General features: G+C 48.4%; 1 protein-coding gene across 1 annotated transcript in view; it reads left to right on the top strand.

Moving 5' to 3' along the window:
* Positions 1-16,888, top strand: part of 5-ht1 (serotonin receptor) — a 28,043-nt gene that overhangs the window by 2,769 nt on the left and 8,386 nt on the right. Inside the window, exon 2 of the mRNA XM_076892482.1 lies at positions 5,446-5,579. Within this exon, the coding sequence (XP_076748597.1) occupies positions 5,446-5,579 (134 nt within the window). The remainder of the gene's footprint in view (positions 1-5,445; positions 5,580-16,888) is intronic.

The following is a 16,888-nucleotide window of genomic DNA, read 5'->3' as shown; positions in this document are numbered from 1 at the left end:
TTATATTTTCGAGAGGTTCCTTTGTTTTCGGAATTTTCCGAAACCTTTTATCTGTCGCGCCGCTCGAGTTATTCTTTGGGAACAGAAGCTATCATGACTTCTTTTGGTTACGAGCTGAAATAATAATTCTTATCTCTTGTCCCGTTCCTCGTACAAAAACTCACTTTCTACCGTACTCGGGACGCCGCTTACCAATTTCGGAAGCTTTTCATCGTCCTTCTTTCACGGTGGATTCGTGATCGTCGACACGCTGTTTCTGACACGTTTGACTTGTTAAATCGGACGATAATAGGAAGAAATGAGGAGGAGAACGAAGAGAGCGAGGGAATTTCACTGTTGGAGCTCGAAAGATGGGGTCACCCATAATAGAGAGGGAATAAGAAAAGTTCCGTGGGTGGATATATGAGTTGCGGTGAGTTGGGTGCATCCGCGTAAGTAGTTTAATTAGAATGGCCCAACCACTGGTGCCACGGGAATTCCTTAAAGCCGTCGGAGTTTTACGCGAAATCCATGAGTCTTACCGCGAAAGAATTTCACGTACTTTGGCAAGTATTCGCGGAAGACAGCGGAGCACTTCTTTCGCGAGCGTTCATTTAAGGCACCGCAGGATCGCTCGAGGACCGTCGCTTCGGGTGGAACAACCAGAATTCAGCTACTTCGGGTCCGACAATCGCGCCACGGGGATGGAAGGTTACACGCGCCAGCGAGCGTGCCGCGGAGCCGGAAATAAATACGACTGCAGATTTCCGGCCGACAGTTCTAACGAACGCTCGAACGCACATCGTGTACGTGGCTCCTCTGCGTTCTGGATATTCATTCCGACAAATGTATCGTGGATTCGTGACAAACGAGCTCGCTGAATCTCTCGCGAAAAACCGTAGGCATTAACGTCCTCAACGCTGAAGTAATTTCATTAAATGTTCCTTTTGAATTTGTATTTTTTTTTTTTTTTAACGATATAACAGCGTTCTTTTTCATTTTCGATTCGCATTACAATCGAACGGTGGTCTCGTTGGTAATCGACACTGTTCCATCTATTCAATCATTTATTCGAACGTCGCGTAGGCCGATCGAGCAGTCAGGATCAACCTGACGCGTATCAACCGTAAGCGTGGCAAAACTTAGTTGGCAAGTTTCGTTATTTACAACCGCAGGCGGTAATGCTCGCATCGCTAATGGCCGCGTGCCAATTGAATCGGACCGCGGCGAGGAAGTTGCGCGAACTTTCCGTCCGGGTTGATCCGCGGAGAGCGTCTGGAAACGTCGAATGCGATTAAACTTCGTCACGGAAAAGTGACCGGGCTAACAGTGGCCACCGGCACGAGCAAGAGGGACGCTGTCAGCGCTGACCGGCATACATATTCATATGCAGTTCCCTGTATCTTCTCCCTTTGCTGGGAGTTGTCTGACTCTGAATTCTGTTATTAGTACAGTTCACCGGCTAACTAACGGCCTGTTGAATATTGCACGGTTATCCGAAGCTGTGTCGAAAATTAGACTGATTTCACGGACGCTTGGCGAAGCCCAAAGTGCTCGAATTGACAGCGCGCAAAATTTCTAATTGGGGCGCGCGCTTTCGCGGTGGGATCTTCCTTCGTTTGTACAGTAAACACGGATCATCGATCGGATCGATCGATGGGGCGAGTCTCGTTTTTATCTCTAACACGATCGTCACGTCGATCTTTGCATTCAACTAGTTTCCCATTAAACCGCTAATCCGCGAGTATACCGGTTACCCGGTGTCCATAATTTCAACGTTATGGACCAATAAATTTCAAACTGATTACCGTTGCGATACTTTGTTATATTGTTAGCGAATAATTGTCTCCATCAGCACTTAATGGCTAGTTAACCGTGCCGAATGGCGAGTCACGAAACAGTTATGAATTCCTTGGCTCGGCTCGAAACGATTTTAATTGATCGGTCGAAAGGGGTAATGGAAAAATTAATCATTCTCAATTAATAATCGCCATTTGTCTTTCTCTCGGCCGTTACGTCTCTAATGACCGGGGCCATTAAATGTTAATAGGAGATACCGCGAGAGAGGGACAGATGGTCTTCGAACGGCGCGTACCGATGAACTTTGTAATAATTCTCGTTCGGTTTCCTCCTTTTTTCTCAACATACCCGCGATCATCTTGAAACGCACGATTACTCGATCGTCCTTCCCACGCTTTACGATCGCTATCCGCAGGAAAGCGCACTTTTTTCCCCCCCGTGCTGATCCACACTGAATTTTATTCCGTGTGCTCAAGCCTCGCCTTGGAGCGGACGACGAGTCGTAAAAAAGGAAAAAAAAACACGGGGAACTCGATAGGAAAACAGCACGAACTTGCGAAGCGGAAGAAGTCGTCGCGAAATGCAACGATGCACGAAGGTAGAAAAAATTATTTGAGAACGCCCGCGTCGATTCGAGACGTCCCCGCTTACCGCCCGCGTATCTCGCAGAGGGAGACTGAATAATTTAAGAAGCATTCGGCCACGAACGGTGACGGCTTTTACGTATTCCACTTGCGTTCGTACAGTTCGCCTTGAACGTAGAAACAGAAACATCCCGGTTCCACGAACGCGCGTGCACGCGCGCTCCGCTTTTTCGCGTCGGACAATTTTGTGTTCGCGCGCGGAACGGTTCGCGGTCAACTCGTTCGTAATAAAATCTCGCGCGGCGTCGTTCAACGACAACGGTTCGATACCCGTAACGAAACTGTTAAATGAAAGAACCTGTAGCGCCGGAGGAGGCTGCCATTAGACGCGAACGCGACGGTATAAAGCGGGGTGAGTGCAGTCCGTGACGGTTTCTTCTTTTTACGCGTCGAGGCGATGGAAAGCAATAAAATAGGAAGTGAATTCGTGACGGCTAAGGGGTGTCTCCGAGATTGGCTAGTTTCGAGCATAATTCCAAGGGGTAAGTGATATTTCCTCGCGAGCGAGAAATAGATTTCGAGCCGCGCGTTCGAGCTTACGCTCTCGGGTCATTTTAACGTGGAGCTTGTCATATAGTCGAGTAATTCTAAGCCAGCCTGAGTCAGGTTGAAGCACAGTTTTACCGAGGATTATACGATGGACGCCGGATACCTGTGCATATATACCCTATTTAAATTATTATTCATGAACCAGAAAGAATAACATAAACGGCTGCGTGTCAATTAGTTTCGACGTAGCCTGGGCTGAAAAGATGTATTTGCGCGAGGCGGGGAAATTCGTTTAAATGTCACACGCTCGAGCTGGCTCGCGTCGAGATAATATTCATTTGTCCGTCAAATGGTCTTGAAAGGAGTTTGCATTCCCGAAGTACCGTGATCCGAGCCGAGGTTTTTATCGAGCTTGGTAGCCTCGTCGAAGCGGAACAGAGAGGTCCGGATAACTTTGACTTTAGCCTAACGATCGCCTAGCGATCTCGAAGTTGAGCTCGGACCATTACACAAACTTGCTCGAACCGTGCTCGCAACCTTTATGTCGCCTCTGCCCCCGAACTTGAGCCCTTCCACCGGCCTTAATACCTGCGCTTACGGCTATCGCGTGGCATTTAAAAGGAAAAAATAACCCTTATATCTTCAATTCAACTAAAGCTCCGGCTTACGTAGTAATCATTCCACCTACGCCCTTCACGGCCGCCCATTCCCAAATGAAGAACAATTTCTGCGAGGCAAACGAAGAGAAATGTGGCTGCTAATTTAAAAAGCACCTCGCCGAGCACCGTTCATTTATTCCCGCTGAAAAGCTTCACGCGGACTCGCGAATTTATAGCGCGGTAAAATGCTCGCGACGGCTTCGAGCCACGATTTGCCGGTACTTAAGCGATTTAGTAAGCAAACTCGACGAGAAAAATAGAGAGGGGTGAAGAGTTGAAGTGTACACACCCGGGAAACAGGCGAGTTTCACCGATGGTCGTGGAACCGAGCGCTACACCTTTCTGATACTCGCGTCCGCGCCGATTGATGGCGGCGTCGCGTGATCTACGCACCCGTGAACTTTATGCCGGCCATCAGTAAGAAACACGGGGGAATCCGCGAAGCGTGGTAGCAACGCTCGAACAGGGACGACGGGATTACGCGCGGCGCGGAAAAATAACTACGCCACCGCACGGTGGTACTATTCGCGGTATGTCGCGTCATTAGCCCGGCGGGTAATCTAAATGGAGTAGAAAACCGTTTAAACGTAACCGTGACGCCCTGTAACGCGGGCGACCGTTAATTTTAACGTTGATTTAAACCGCATAGAAACCAATTTAACTTGCGCGACAGCCTGCGCGGCCCGATGCGTCCGGTATCGGCTTTGGTCACCGTCGAGCCACGCCGCGCCATAAATTATAAACACGGACGAATTCTACCGCATAAATCCCTCTATCCCGTGTCGCGCGATCCAACGTGAATTAAAAATCGATTCGGGGGTACGTTAATCGCGGAAGCTAGGCCGTGAACGGGGCGCAATTAAAAATTAATTTGCTCGTGACGTCTCTCGCGGAACGGTGTTACCATTTCGCGATTTTTCACCTCGAATTCGAACCGTTAGGTGAATCAAGGAATTTTGATGAAAATGTTCGAGCAGAACCGCGTTAATTGCTTCTCGCTGGGCGGCCGTTGACACGTCGAACAACACTGTGAATTCATTTTTCGATAATGGGCTACAGCAGCACCGAGAACACGGGCGAAACGGCCGGGATGACGAATCGTTTCGGCGAAACGGCCAACAGAAATCTGGACCCGTGTCTGCGCCGTTCCAAGCCTCCCTGGCGGACGCATAAACTGATTACACGATTGTCAAAACGTTTGCCGAGCCTTCAAAGCGATGTCACCGTCGAAAGACTTAATTAGGGAGCTGTTTCTGCACGAATGTCTCTCGTTTGCGTGCCAACAAAAGCTACGCTAAATACCGTCGCCACTGGCCACTGATAATTAACTGAAGTGAGTCCCACGTGTGTTTGCGAACGTGACAATCAAAGGCGAAGGAAACCGATGAGGTCGACCGGGGATTTAACTGAAAAATTCTCAAGCTGCTAATCAATTTACGAGTTGTCGCGAAAAACGGACCCGTCCGTTGCCGGGAATTAACAATTCTGACGGATGAATCTCGCGAAAATGGAACGCGAATCGCCCAGTTTTATCCTATTCGAGAATCCCTCGTAATCAGATTATAAATTATTTATTCAAGCCTCAAGAGCCGCGCGTAACTAACCGGATACACGATTAAAGCGACGCCTTCTTGCCTAGCTGGAAAAGTTAACGCGTGGTAAATACGTGCAGGGAGCGATGACGATGCGTCTTTCGACAGTGATCCAACGGACCATGAAACGGGTGGGCCTGAGAGCACCCTGTTCAGATTTTCCCCGTCCTTGATACAATCGTTCAGAGAGCTTAAACGCGCTTCAGCCGGGTACTTAATACAATTTTCGCGTGTTTGTTAATGCAATTTCTCTCTGAAACCGCATGGAAATTTTTGTTCCAGGGAACCTGTTCGTAATAGCAGCGATCCTGCTCGAGCGGAATCTGCGGTCAGTGGCGAATTATTTGATCGTCAGTCTGGCTGTCGCGGATCTCATGGTGGCCTGTCTGGTTATGCCACTCGGAGCAGTTTACGAGGTATTCGAAAAATAATTTCCACCGAAATTTTTCCCGCTCTCTCTCTCTCTCTCTCTTTCTAGTTAAATATTACGTAGACCGTTCGCGGTAGCGTGCAACTAGAATTTAATTCCAATTACGTCGATGGACGTATCCCGTTCCACGGGGGGTAGGGGAAAACGAGGATGCCTCGTTAATCTCTCTCGCAGCGAAACCGTGGCTAGAATTTTTCATAAAATCCGCCGAAAATTCGGTTACCGCGCGTGTGCCGGTCGGCGACGCGTAATTAAACGGTTTCGTTCCACAAACGAAGAGGATTCCGGTCCCGTCTGGTTTTCCAATATGTAAGCGTATGTTCATTAATAGTAACCAACGTTACTGGTCAGTTATAGGGTTCCGTGCCGCTAAGCATCGACGAACCGTGCCCGGTCAAAGCCGCGGTATCGATGATCGCTCGGAATCAGCCTCGACCACGGCGACGTACGAAACGCTGCGGGCGGGATTAAATTCCGCCACTTAAATAGAGGGTCTCGACGAAGGGGGTTAACTAAACTTCCGCGAAATCGGGACGGTACATCTTTTTTCGCGGGCTCATAATGGACTGGTGCGAAAAAGTAGAAAGGATAAGATAGCGACGGGGGTGAGGGCGAAGTTAAGAAAGTTTTCAGGGGGCTTGTCACTCGGAAACGAACTTCGACGACGATAATGATAATCGTGGAACTTAGCGGCGCTGTTTTCAGCACCGGGTGAGATTCAATTTTAGTTCCATTCGCGGCCCCGCCGGGGAGGACGTCGGATTGTTTCGCTTTAATGTATTCCGATGGATTTGAGAAATCTTAGGAGACTCGCCGCGCCCGCCGAGCATCCAAGCGATGATGTATAGTTAAAACGAACTCCTGTTATGTAAGGAGCTCGTTACGGCGTCGTTCTTTGGGAATTAATTACCATTTCGAAGTTGCTAAGACGATTACCCGGCAAGTTACACAATCGCTTACACCGCTCTCGAATACTTTACTCTCGCCCTCCGCTTTTCCGTTGTTCGCCAGCTCGGACGAGACGAGATCATAGTCGCTCCGGAACTCTTCGGAGTACGTGCAGCCTGATGTCGTGATTTTTAATTAAAAAAAAAAAAAAAAGAAAGAAAAAGAAACCGAAAAGCTCGGTTTATTAGAGAGAGGTAGAAAATTTCAAATTTAAATGCAACGATTTTAAATAAAACTAATTTCAAAGCCGCATAATTGGTCGTTCATCGAGGATACATCCGGTAAATCATCACGGTAGAAATAACCGTGTCAGCTAATTCGGTGCGCGTTCATTCACGGCGCAACGTCGGAAGCAGGAATGGAGGGGAAAGAGAAGGTATATATCTCTGTATGCCCGTAAAAATGTCTGACGCAAATCGAGAATTATAATCTCGTAGCACGGTTGTTACCGGCGTATTTCCACGAGGACAGAATAATACCCCGTTCTGATTCGAATGAATTCGCGGCGCACAGGAGCTGCTCCTGTTTTGTTTTCTTTTCGAAACTCCATCGCGCGCGCCCGAGGGCGTCCCTATTTTGAAGGCTCCCCGAGAATTCAACCCCTCGGCTCTGCGGTGCTCTCGCCGCGCGCGTTTCTGTGTTACGAGGGCGCAGCGTAGGCTTCGCTGCCTTTATATTGTGGTTTCATTACGTTCACTAAAAACAGACGGGCGAATAGTGGGAACACACGGGAGCGTGCGTACGGAGTGGAATTCACGACGAATTCACAGAATAAATAACGACCTTAGGCGTCCTCGCGGTGTATTCGAAACTGTAGCAAGCAATAGGGACAAACTAGACTCTGTAACAGAACTGTTGAACGTAGCGTGCTTTTTCTGCGCCACTGTTCATTTTACATTGAACGTGCTTGTTGCCCGTTTCGTTTCTCTTCCGCGGAAGGTTGTTTCAGTAGGCGGTGCCCTTCTTTGCATGAAAATTTCGTAGATTCTATTCGAGCCATCGCAGGGGTTGTTTATCCATCAGATGCAAGACGTATCGGGGGAATTTCGAGGCTTGTAATCCCACGGAGTGAAGCCACTCGATCTCAATCTTGGAGCAATTTCTCATTTCGTAATACACGTAACGCATGTACAATCGTTTGCTTGAATAGCGCAACAAGCAGCTCGTCATTAGGCAAATAAGCCCGCTCGCGTTATTGTCTTGGAATTATAGGGCCCGTTCAACACTCCTGGATGATTTACACGGAACTTCTTGACTGTTACCACCGTGCCGTTAAGTTGGCTCCGTCTCAGCTGACGGTTGCTGAAATTCACGCTCTTCTTATCCCGCCAAGGAGCATCTCCGACGCGTTTCGCCCATCTGACGTGCATTCTTGCCTTTGCTCGGCGTTTACGCGCACGCTGCACATCCACAGTAGAGATTCTCAGTTTCCGACTTATTTAAAACCATCTTACTTCTGGAATAATAGTCGTAACGAAACAAGCGTGTACAAGCAACTCTGTCGAAGACCCATAATATCTCTTAAAACAATAGACAGCTACATTTTCCAGAACACTCCGGCTTCGACTAATCTTGAAGCCAAAATCCGTGGTTTCAGATTCCACAAAGGTTCGTTACACGCAGGGAGAACCTCTGCGGTAACTTCTCGGCGTAAACGCGCGTTCCGCGAATCGCAAAGGCACAGACTGCAGCGCAAAATATTTTTAGTTGCTCGCCTTTGAGGACGATAACAACCGGTTACAGGTGCAGGAATTAAGTCAAACGTCTGCCGGCACAAAGTATCTCTAACTGCTCTCCATGAGATGGAAACTGGCTCTCTGAACAATTCTCTGCTTTCTACGCGTGCCGCCGACAGCAGGAGCCTTCTAATTAGAACGAACTACCACCTCGACTCCGCCTTACCTCGCGTCTTAAGCGTTTCCCGTTCGATCTTCATTTACCACCTCCACCCTGACCATCTCCACGTACACCTGCCTCTCCAATAATCACTTCTATTTTTATTACACCCCATAATCGCTTCTATTTTTTATTACACCAACATTAGCCGCCATTTGTACGTTTTCGTTCCGCGAAAGACGACCTCCCCTCCTCTTACCAATTTATCTCGCAAGTCTCAGAACACCGCGCGACTGTTCTCAGGACTCCAGCGCGAAGATAGCGCGGTCTTCATCAATTTTCTATTCCGTATTCGCAGGGACACTGGCACGTTTAAAGCACATGGAGCGGAAGAACAGCCGCCGTCCTCGGTTCCTCCCCTTTTTGTCCGCCTCCGGTTCCATCACCTTTCCGCGCGACGCCAGTACGAACGGTCGGTAATGTAATTGGAAAGCTCCAGGCCCGGTCAAGCCTTGGTGTCAACCGTCCGACCCCGTTCGGTCGCCAGTTGCCCGCCCGTTCGTTTTTCCATGCAACAATGCGAGCCGCGTTTGGTTACACCGAGGAATTCGGCGTCCGCGAATTCCTGGCACGTTGCGTCGCATACCTACAGACGCGGCGCATTTTATTGTTACCCCCGTGTAGCCGGCTGGCCCTGCCTCAATTTCATAGGGAAATGCCTGCTCGAGTGTGCCCTAGGAATGCTCTATATTAAATCTTGCGAAATGAGAAGAAGCGGCCGGCGATTTATTCGTGGCTGCCGCGAAAACACGTGCGTCCGAGTATACGGATCGCCGGGACGTTTATACGCTCGTACTACTGGCCTCTACAATTTTCCTCGCTGCTGTAGGCCATAGTGATTTTCACAGCGATATTACAACGTTTTTAATAACAATTGTACGTGATACGTTATGTTAAAACGAAGCGTAGCGTTTAATTTTAAGTGGTACGTCCATTTGTCGGGGTATTTATACGGTTATACTACTAGATTTTATACTTCTCCCTCGTTTTCGCAAGTTTTCTAATAAATATCGAGGCGGTGTACATTGCGTAGCGTCCCGAGAAAAAGGTGACAGCGGAAAACAGTAAGTTCGCGAGGTTTTCTTCAAACTTATCGAACGATATCCTGTTTCGTATTACTCTGGCGTGCTTCCATGCAGCTATCAGGATCTCTTTATTCAGGTCCGCTTGTCGGTCGGTTTAGTCTCAAAGGAACGGGGCCAGTTTGTCTTCTGAAAGGAAGAAAAATGTGCTGTCCGGATTTCTAACGTCGGTCGAACGAATCGCATCCCTGGGATAAAGATGCGACGGCATTTAAGAACGCGGCGTCAGATTCGATAGGGTGGAATCGACAGATTTTCATAGTTACCCGTTTCACCGATATTTAATTAACGTCCCTGTCGATATTGTTGATTAATTCTGCGCTATAGACCCGATCGGGACGGGAATCTCGTCGATCCATTTGTCACGATACATAAAATATGAACGAAGCCGATCATCGCGCGCTTGTTACGCCTACATTTTTATTCCGTTCGTTAGACCGCATTTCCGTTGCAACATTCCAAAGCTGTGTTTCGATCACCGCAAATGATGCCAAGCGAAAATGTATTTGCAAACTTTCTACCCTCGTATTCTCTTTATTTGTAGAGTAGCAACAAATTTTCTTCAGAATGTCAGACAGATACATGTAGATTCAACCGCAGGAACCGTACAAAAAACTCCTTAGACGCTTTAAACGAACGTACGTGAGTCGAGTGCGCTACAAATTTTCTCCTCGGGTTCGCACAATTTTACAAATGAACGTATATATATATCTATAATATTCCATTCGACCTCAAATTGAATTTCACGGTTACGGAACTCTTATTGTTCATTCGCCCGTATCGAATAACCCGTTTCTCGCCCGAGATTTCGCGATTTAAAAAGTCCCATCTATTCCTTTTTATCGCGCCATGTTCGGTCTATCTGTTTTCAAATTCCCTCCTCCTTCTGATTTCTTTCCTTTTCTGTCTGCCCCTCTCTCTACCTCGAACAAATTCGTTTCATTTCCCTCTCACTTCCATCGCGTATCCTTTATCTCGCCTTTTCACTTTCCCTTCTATCCCTCGGTTATCTCGACTTTTTTTGAGGGAAGGTTCCTTTCTTCCCACCTCGTTCTTTTTCCTCGTCTACACGGAGAAAGGCTTTTCCTCGCTTCGCGCACTTTATCTTCTTCATACTTCCGACGCTATTCTCTCTCGTCTCTGTATTCCACCGGCAGTATCCACGAGATCGTTTGTTCTCCGTTCTCGTCACACTCACGCTGGCATCGTGATCCGTTGCAAATTTCCCGCGTCGCTTTTACTTTTTACGTCGCGTATTACGTTCCGCGCGTTCGACGTCGATATCTCGTTCGCACCGTGACCGACGCATGAAGTGCGTCGACACGCGAGTTACGAGAATCAAAGCTCGTGTGGATTAATCCGGGATACGATCGATCCTTCGTAACAATCTGTACAAATTGCCGCGTATGTTATCGTTACTACGTTACAAGTGTAACGAATCGGGCCGGCGCGACGAAGATTTATTTTATCCACGGTGATATGGAATAGTTGGGAATTTGCGAAGGGATTTGCCGCGGTAATTGAAATTTATCCGCGATCGGAAATTGCGGATCTATTAATTTAATCAGCTGTAACGGTCGCGCGGAACGGTCGAACCTAGTGCATGGAAACGCGAAGCCCGACTGGATCTGTCCGGAGTTATTCTTTCTCGTCCTGTCGAAATGTACATGTATCGAAAGTTTCGATAGGCGACACGGTGAAAACTAGAGCGATGCAAAATTCAACGTAATCAATTGACAAGGCGAGGCGAGTAGTACGGAATCGTTGTCGAACACGCGATATTTCCCGGATGAAGATACTGTCCGGCTGGCAGAAATTTAATCGAGTATCGAGGATAAATCGACGATCGTTCGCGAAACTTATAAGCTCGTCGCGACGAGCGCAACATCGCGGTCGGATTGATCTTCGATGTGAAAACGCGCGGAGCGTCTTGTCCATCGCGATGAAATGCCCAGCGAATATTCATCGAGCGCATCGCGGGAAAATATTTCTTTAAATGCGCCTCCGCTTCTGGGCGAGGAGTTAAAAATACATTCTCCCTTCTGTATACCCTCGAGATCCATCTCGGCAGACTTTCAAGCCTCGAACGTTAATTTATCCGTTGGAATAAACCATCTGTCTGAAAAACTGAAGGGAGATACGAGCCGGGAATCAAAGAAAGAATGGAGGATCAAAGGGAAACGAGAAACGTTGCCGTCTTCCTAGCGGTAAATGCTCTTATTTGAGAACTGGCGATATTACAGCCGCTTTTTAGCGAGTTCCGGGGGGATGCGGTGTTCACGCCACCGGGATGAATAGAAACGCGAACGCGAGGACGACGTCGACCCCGTGTAAGAAGCTGTCTGGCTGTATTCCTGGTAACGGAGCCGAGCGAGCTTATTTATCGCAGCTCGACTCGCCTACAATTTTACTCTGCTGGTTTCGCATACATCTACTTCTATTTCCTTTCCCATTTTGCTACGCTCGGCCGTGTATATCGGATGAACCGTTGGGGGCTGCCGTCTGTGTATCCTCCGACAGGTTCCCTCTATCTCGAAGGATATTAATACATTGATTGGTATTGCCACCGCGCTTCCTTCCCTCTCGCGAAGGTAGAAACTTGAATTAACTTCGTCTGGCGAGGGGCGTTGGTTGAATATTTCTTCCCTCGCCTGGCCTTTGACAGCGGAGGCAAGGCGAAGATCGAGAAGTTTTTAAACGGTTATTGTTTCGGATCTCAGCTCGCCGCGGTATTAAACTCGACGGGAAGTTAAAGAGCGCTCACGGAGTGATTCGAGACGAACGTTTACTCGCAGCGTCTTCACCTTTCCGCGTGGAGGTGTTCCAGTTGCTCCCGAAGGATTTAGCTACCCTTGGTGGGCGTTTCGAGGCACACGTTGCGCCAACGTCCCCGTTGAAGAATGCCTCCGCGCGTAAAAGCACCCGGAACGACTGCCTTTCTCCACGGTTTTTTTTTTTATTATTTCGCCATTTACCTCTTTATTCTTCGAGAACGCGGCTGGCTGGCGAAATTTCGCGGCGCGCCCTCGTTGCACCCGTTGCCACGATTTTCCACGCGTCGCTCGCGGCAAATTATCGAGGGATCTCGATGGAATTAGGCGGCACCCAGCGAGGAGATGGTCGCCTTTAAATAGCAACACGGGATCGGTCGTCCGTATCCTCGTAATGATCCTGCCGTGACGTCATTACCAAGAGAAACGCGATTCGCGTAAATTATCGATACGTGACTGTCGTGGCAAGCTGCGTTTTGTCCCCGTCCCACCCTAAATTCGCAGGAAGCTAGAGACTACCCTCCATCACGCATCGATTCTCTCTGATTGAAAAACCCTCGAGCAATAAGTAAGATCGGCAAGCGAAAGCGTTATGGTCGCAGGAGGATACGCTTTACCAACTGTCGGCACGATATTGGTCAGTATTCCATCTTTGAGCGACGACATTCGAGGCAATTAAAGCGGGACATAGGTAGCGCCGTATTCCGATCAACGATTCGCGGAAGTTTCGAATATGAAACTCGTCGAGCACTCGAGTGAATCGTTTTAACGAACGGCATGGGATTGTACGCAACACGGTGCGCTTCTATTTGGCATTGGCAAACAAATATTGGAGCTCGACTGACGTGATAAACTTCGGTTGAAAATCGAGACGAAGTATACTGTCGGAGCGACGTAATAACATCGATTTTTCCTTCGAACGAAAGGGTGGTAGATCCGTCTCGACAATTATCCATGGCACGACGACAGAGAATTCCAACAGGCGTTATCCTCGAGTTTCATCGTTACGAGATGGGACGCAAAACAATTTCGCTCGCGTACGAGATACGCGAGTACGAGAACGGGCTTGTATAGCGACTGGAAAAATGTAACAGGCGGTACTCGCGATGCTGATGTCTCTCGCGGGTTAATAAACGCTCATGCGAGAAGGTTAACGCTGAAATATTTACGAGTGCCACGCGCTCGTGGAGTGAAAAATGATTCGCTACGTTCCGGCTCGGGAAAAGCCTGTAAGATTACCTCGTGCTAACGAAATATTTAACAACGTAACTGGAAATTGCTGTCGTTGCGCGCGAAGAAGACGCAGAGGAACGAGTGTGTCTGGTTAATAACCCGTCGTCGTTAATTAAGAGATCACTTTCAGTGAATTTCGAAAAAAATATTGTATTTCAAAATTATTGAATCTAAGATACCTTATTATCGCAAAGTCTGACGACGAGAAGGTTCGCAGTCAGCAATAGCGAATACTTCGTAGTCTTTGGCGTCCTTTGTAGAACTCAGCCAATAGACGTTTCGAAGAATTGATCGAACGATCATATTGGGAGGAAGATGTGGTCATCAGCGGTTCCTAGGGACGCGCGACAAAGAGGCAATGCCCACGTAGGGACACGGGTGGATCAAACGCGAGATGGTAAGCCGTAGTGGCCCCGATTCCCGTCGTAAAAGTTTCACGTGCGTCTGTATCGAGCCCATCCAAGGACGACAGGACCTTTCAATTTCAATTGCATCCCTCGAAGGCTTCCACGGCGGGTTTCACGGATAAGCGTCGGATCCTTTGAAAGCTCCTCGCACACCGTGGAACTCGGTCCGTTTGCTTGCTTTCCCTCGCTCGAAGTCGCCCATTCTCTTCACGGAGTGCGCTGAAACGGTCCCCGTCGAACCTGTCGTTCCGACTTTATTTCTCGCGACTCGTTACGACCCACTCTTGACGGTGCGCACGTGTGATTCTTGATTGGTCGTCTGACACTCGCGGAGAACTCGGGGAAAATTACATTGCCGTTGGTGAATGATGCGAAACCTCGCGCGGAATAACTTTTCCTCTCCCTCTCTGCGAACCTTTTCAGTCCGCGAGTTTAAAAAATAAATAAAGGTATACGCGACAGAAGCGGAGAGAAATTTGTAGCGTGTTTCTGACTGTAGTCAGAGAGAGTTGTAACTCCACTCTGGTCGATTCATTTTGTTAATTAAAGTTTCGATGGTTAGGGAATTACTTGCTCGAAATTTGTTTCCGCGCATCGAATGTCGGAATCATCTCGCGCTTTGGATCGTCGCGGAAGAGGTACGATTCACCGATGGAGCGTTACGGAGCCACCTAGCGACGCGGCGTAATCTCTGGAATCTAGAAATTCGCTTGAATAGGCGGTAATGTGATGGAGCTCGCGTAATCGCGGATAGAGAGGCCGCGTGACAGATTCTCGAGCGAAACGGATTCCAAATCTCGTGTACGGTTCACCGAGCAGCCACGTTGGACCTCGCCCCTCGAGGTGCCGGGAACTTTGAACCTCGCCAGCGTCTTTCGAACGCGTTCCATCGTTTTTCCCGCGGATAAGTTCTCCATTCTCCGCGAGCTCTCTGCTACGTCCCTAGTCAGAAGTCACTTACCAACGACGATATCACCTCTCGCCTTGGCCCGCCCTTTTTACAACGAGGGACGTTTCGACGATTGGACGTTCAGCCAGTTCTACATTCACAGTTACCAGGCCCGCCTCTGTTCTCGCTATTGCGCTCAGGTAACTACCACGCTCGCAATGTCCGTTAAATTCCTCCCATGATGTTCTGTTTCAAGGCTGTTCTCTTTTATTCGAGAACTTCTTCCCCCTTCGCCGTGTAATTTTCGAACAACACTTTGGAACTTCCGTCTGCGAGGCTCGATGAAAATATTGAACGAACCTTATGAATAATAATTTCGATCAATCGAGATAACTAGATTCAATCGGAAATTTCTCGGCCTTTGTCTGTCGCTGGTAAGCATTGTTCGTTTGGAACGGTCTCTCTCGCAGGGTCTTCTTTAAATGTCGACGTGAGAGGTTCGCGTTATTAATGCTGACGCGCTCGTCTAAGAATCGAACGGCGTAGGTGAAAAAGTAGGCACGTGACTTATCGCTGTTTGCCTTCCTATCCCTTTTTCGCGCGCAGTAAGCAGCGCGAGACGAATTCTCCCGAATGGTTCCGGTGGTCTCGATTTATTTTGCCCTGCTGCGCGATGGGCGACACGAGGGAGGATACGGCCGTTGGATTTCCTTACTTATTTTTCAACCAGCCACCCTTTATCTACCCCGTTCTGACATTTCTATTCTCGGATGCATCTTTCGCCCCGTCCCACACACGGCAGGGTTATTGAAAGGTCCGTTCGATTGCTCGACATCCTTCCGCTTCGTCGCGCGCTACCCTCGTTTCCCGTATATGCAACCGGAAGATGCGCTTGACCATCCGTCGCGCTCCGTGGAAAATTGCTTGTACCCGTGAGCCACCGAGAAACCGTTTGTCTCTCGATGCAACGAATCGTACCAGGAACAAACGTTCCGCGGTTCGTACGCGTATCCGATTTCTCTGGTTACCTATTCGCATAAATTATTGCCCCCCTTTTTTGAAAGGAAAAACAGTCTCGCATTCGAGGAATGACGTTAAAGATATCTTGTAAATGAAAATGGGATTTGAACTCGTCTTGATTGCGAAATCGTGTAGGCATCGAGCGGTTCTATCGAGCAACCGCAAACGGTTAAGTTGAACCGGCGACTGAAGCGTTTATTTCCACCGAAACGTAATATCTAAGTGACGATCCTCGTTCCGCGCGGAGGATCGGTCGAATTGTTAAGATCCACCCGCGATTGCATGCATTCAAGGCGGATCTTTCGTTTGTAGCGAACCTCGGATGGAAGTAACAAATTATTGATCGAAGCACTTCCGCGTATTACGGGCGAGAAACGCTCTTCAGAGGAGCGTTCATTCGGTTGATTGCACACGCGTATAACGGCTGACGAGGGAAAATCCGAAAGGGCAAAAGAAGCTCACGGTAAAATAAAGCTTAAGCAGTATTTACCGCGACACTCGCTGTTTATCGAAGCCTCTTCACCCCCTGATACTTTGTACTTTAACTTTTACCAGAGAAACGAGGCCCTAAAGCTTTACGGTGTCTAAGGAAATTATTTACTCTTCGGATGGCTGATAATTTAGCCGTGTTCCGGATCGAATGCGTTCTAAACACGTCGGGGCCGTAGGTAAGAGGGCGTGCGAAAGGGTGGCTCGGTGGCTGGAGATTCAGGCAGAATTTACTTCCTTGTACACACTTTTAGAAAACGGCGAGAAGAAAGAAGCGCGAGCGTGAAATTTCGGGCAATTTCTAACCCTTGAACGCTGAAAAATGTTTAACACTGAATAGTGGTGGTGAAATTGCTGAAAGTGCGGCGATACTATTTTCTTGAGGAAAAATATAACCCTTTTGTCCGACCGCCTGAAGTGTGATGGAAATTTCGCCGTTTCGAAGGTGGCGTTCCACGGTTTTGTTAAATGTGTCCTAAATGCGGATGCATTCTGGCACTTCCGGCTTTCTTCACTCGAAAGAATCGCCTGGCGCGCGCGGCAAAAAGGGCGCAAGTTTC

The sequence above is a fragment of the Xylocopa sonorina genome, chromosome 1, assembly GCF_050948175.1.
Source record: "Xylocopa sonorina isolate GNS202 chromosome 1, iyXylSono1_principal, whole genome shotgun sequence".
Taxonomy (NCBI): Eukaryota; Metazoa; Arthropoda; class Insecta; order Hymenoptera; family Apidae; genus Xylocopa; species Xylocopa sonorina.
Note: the sequence above shows the minus strand (reverse complement) of the source record. Positions and strands in the feature narration are given on the sequence as shown.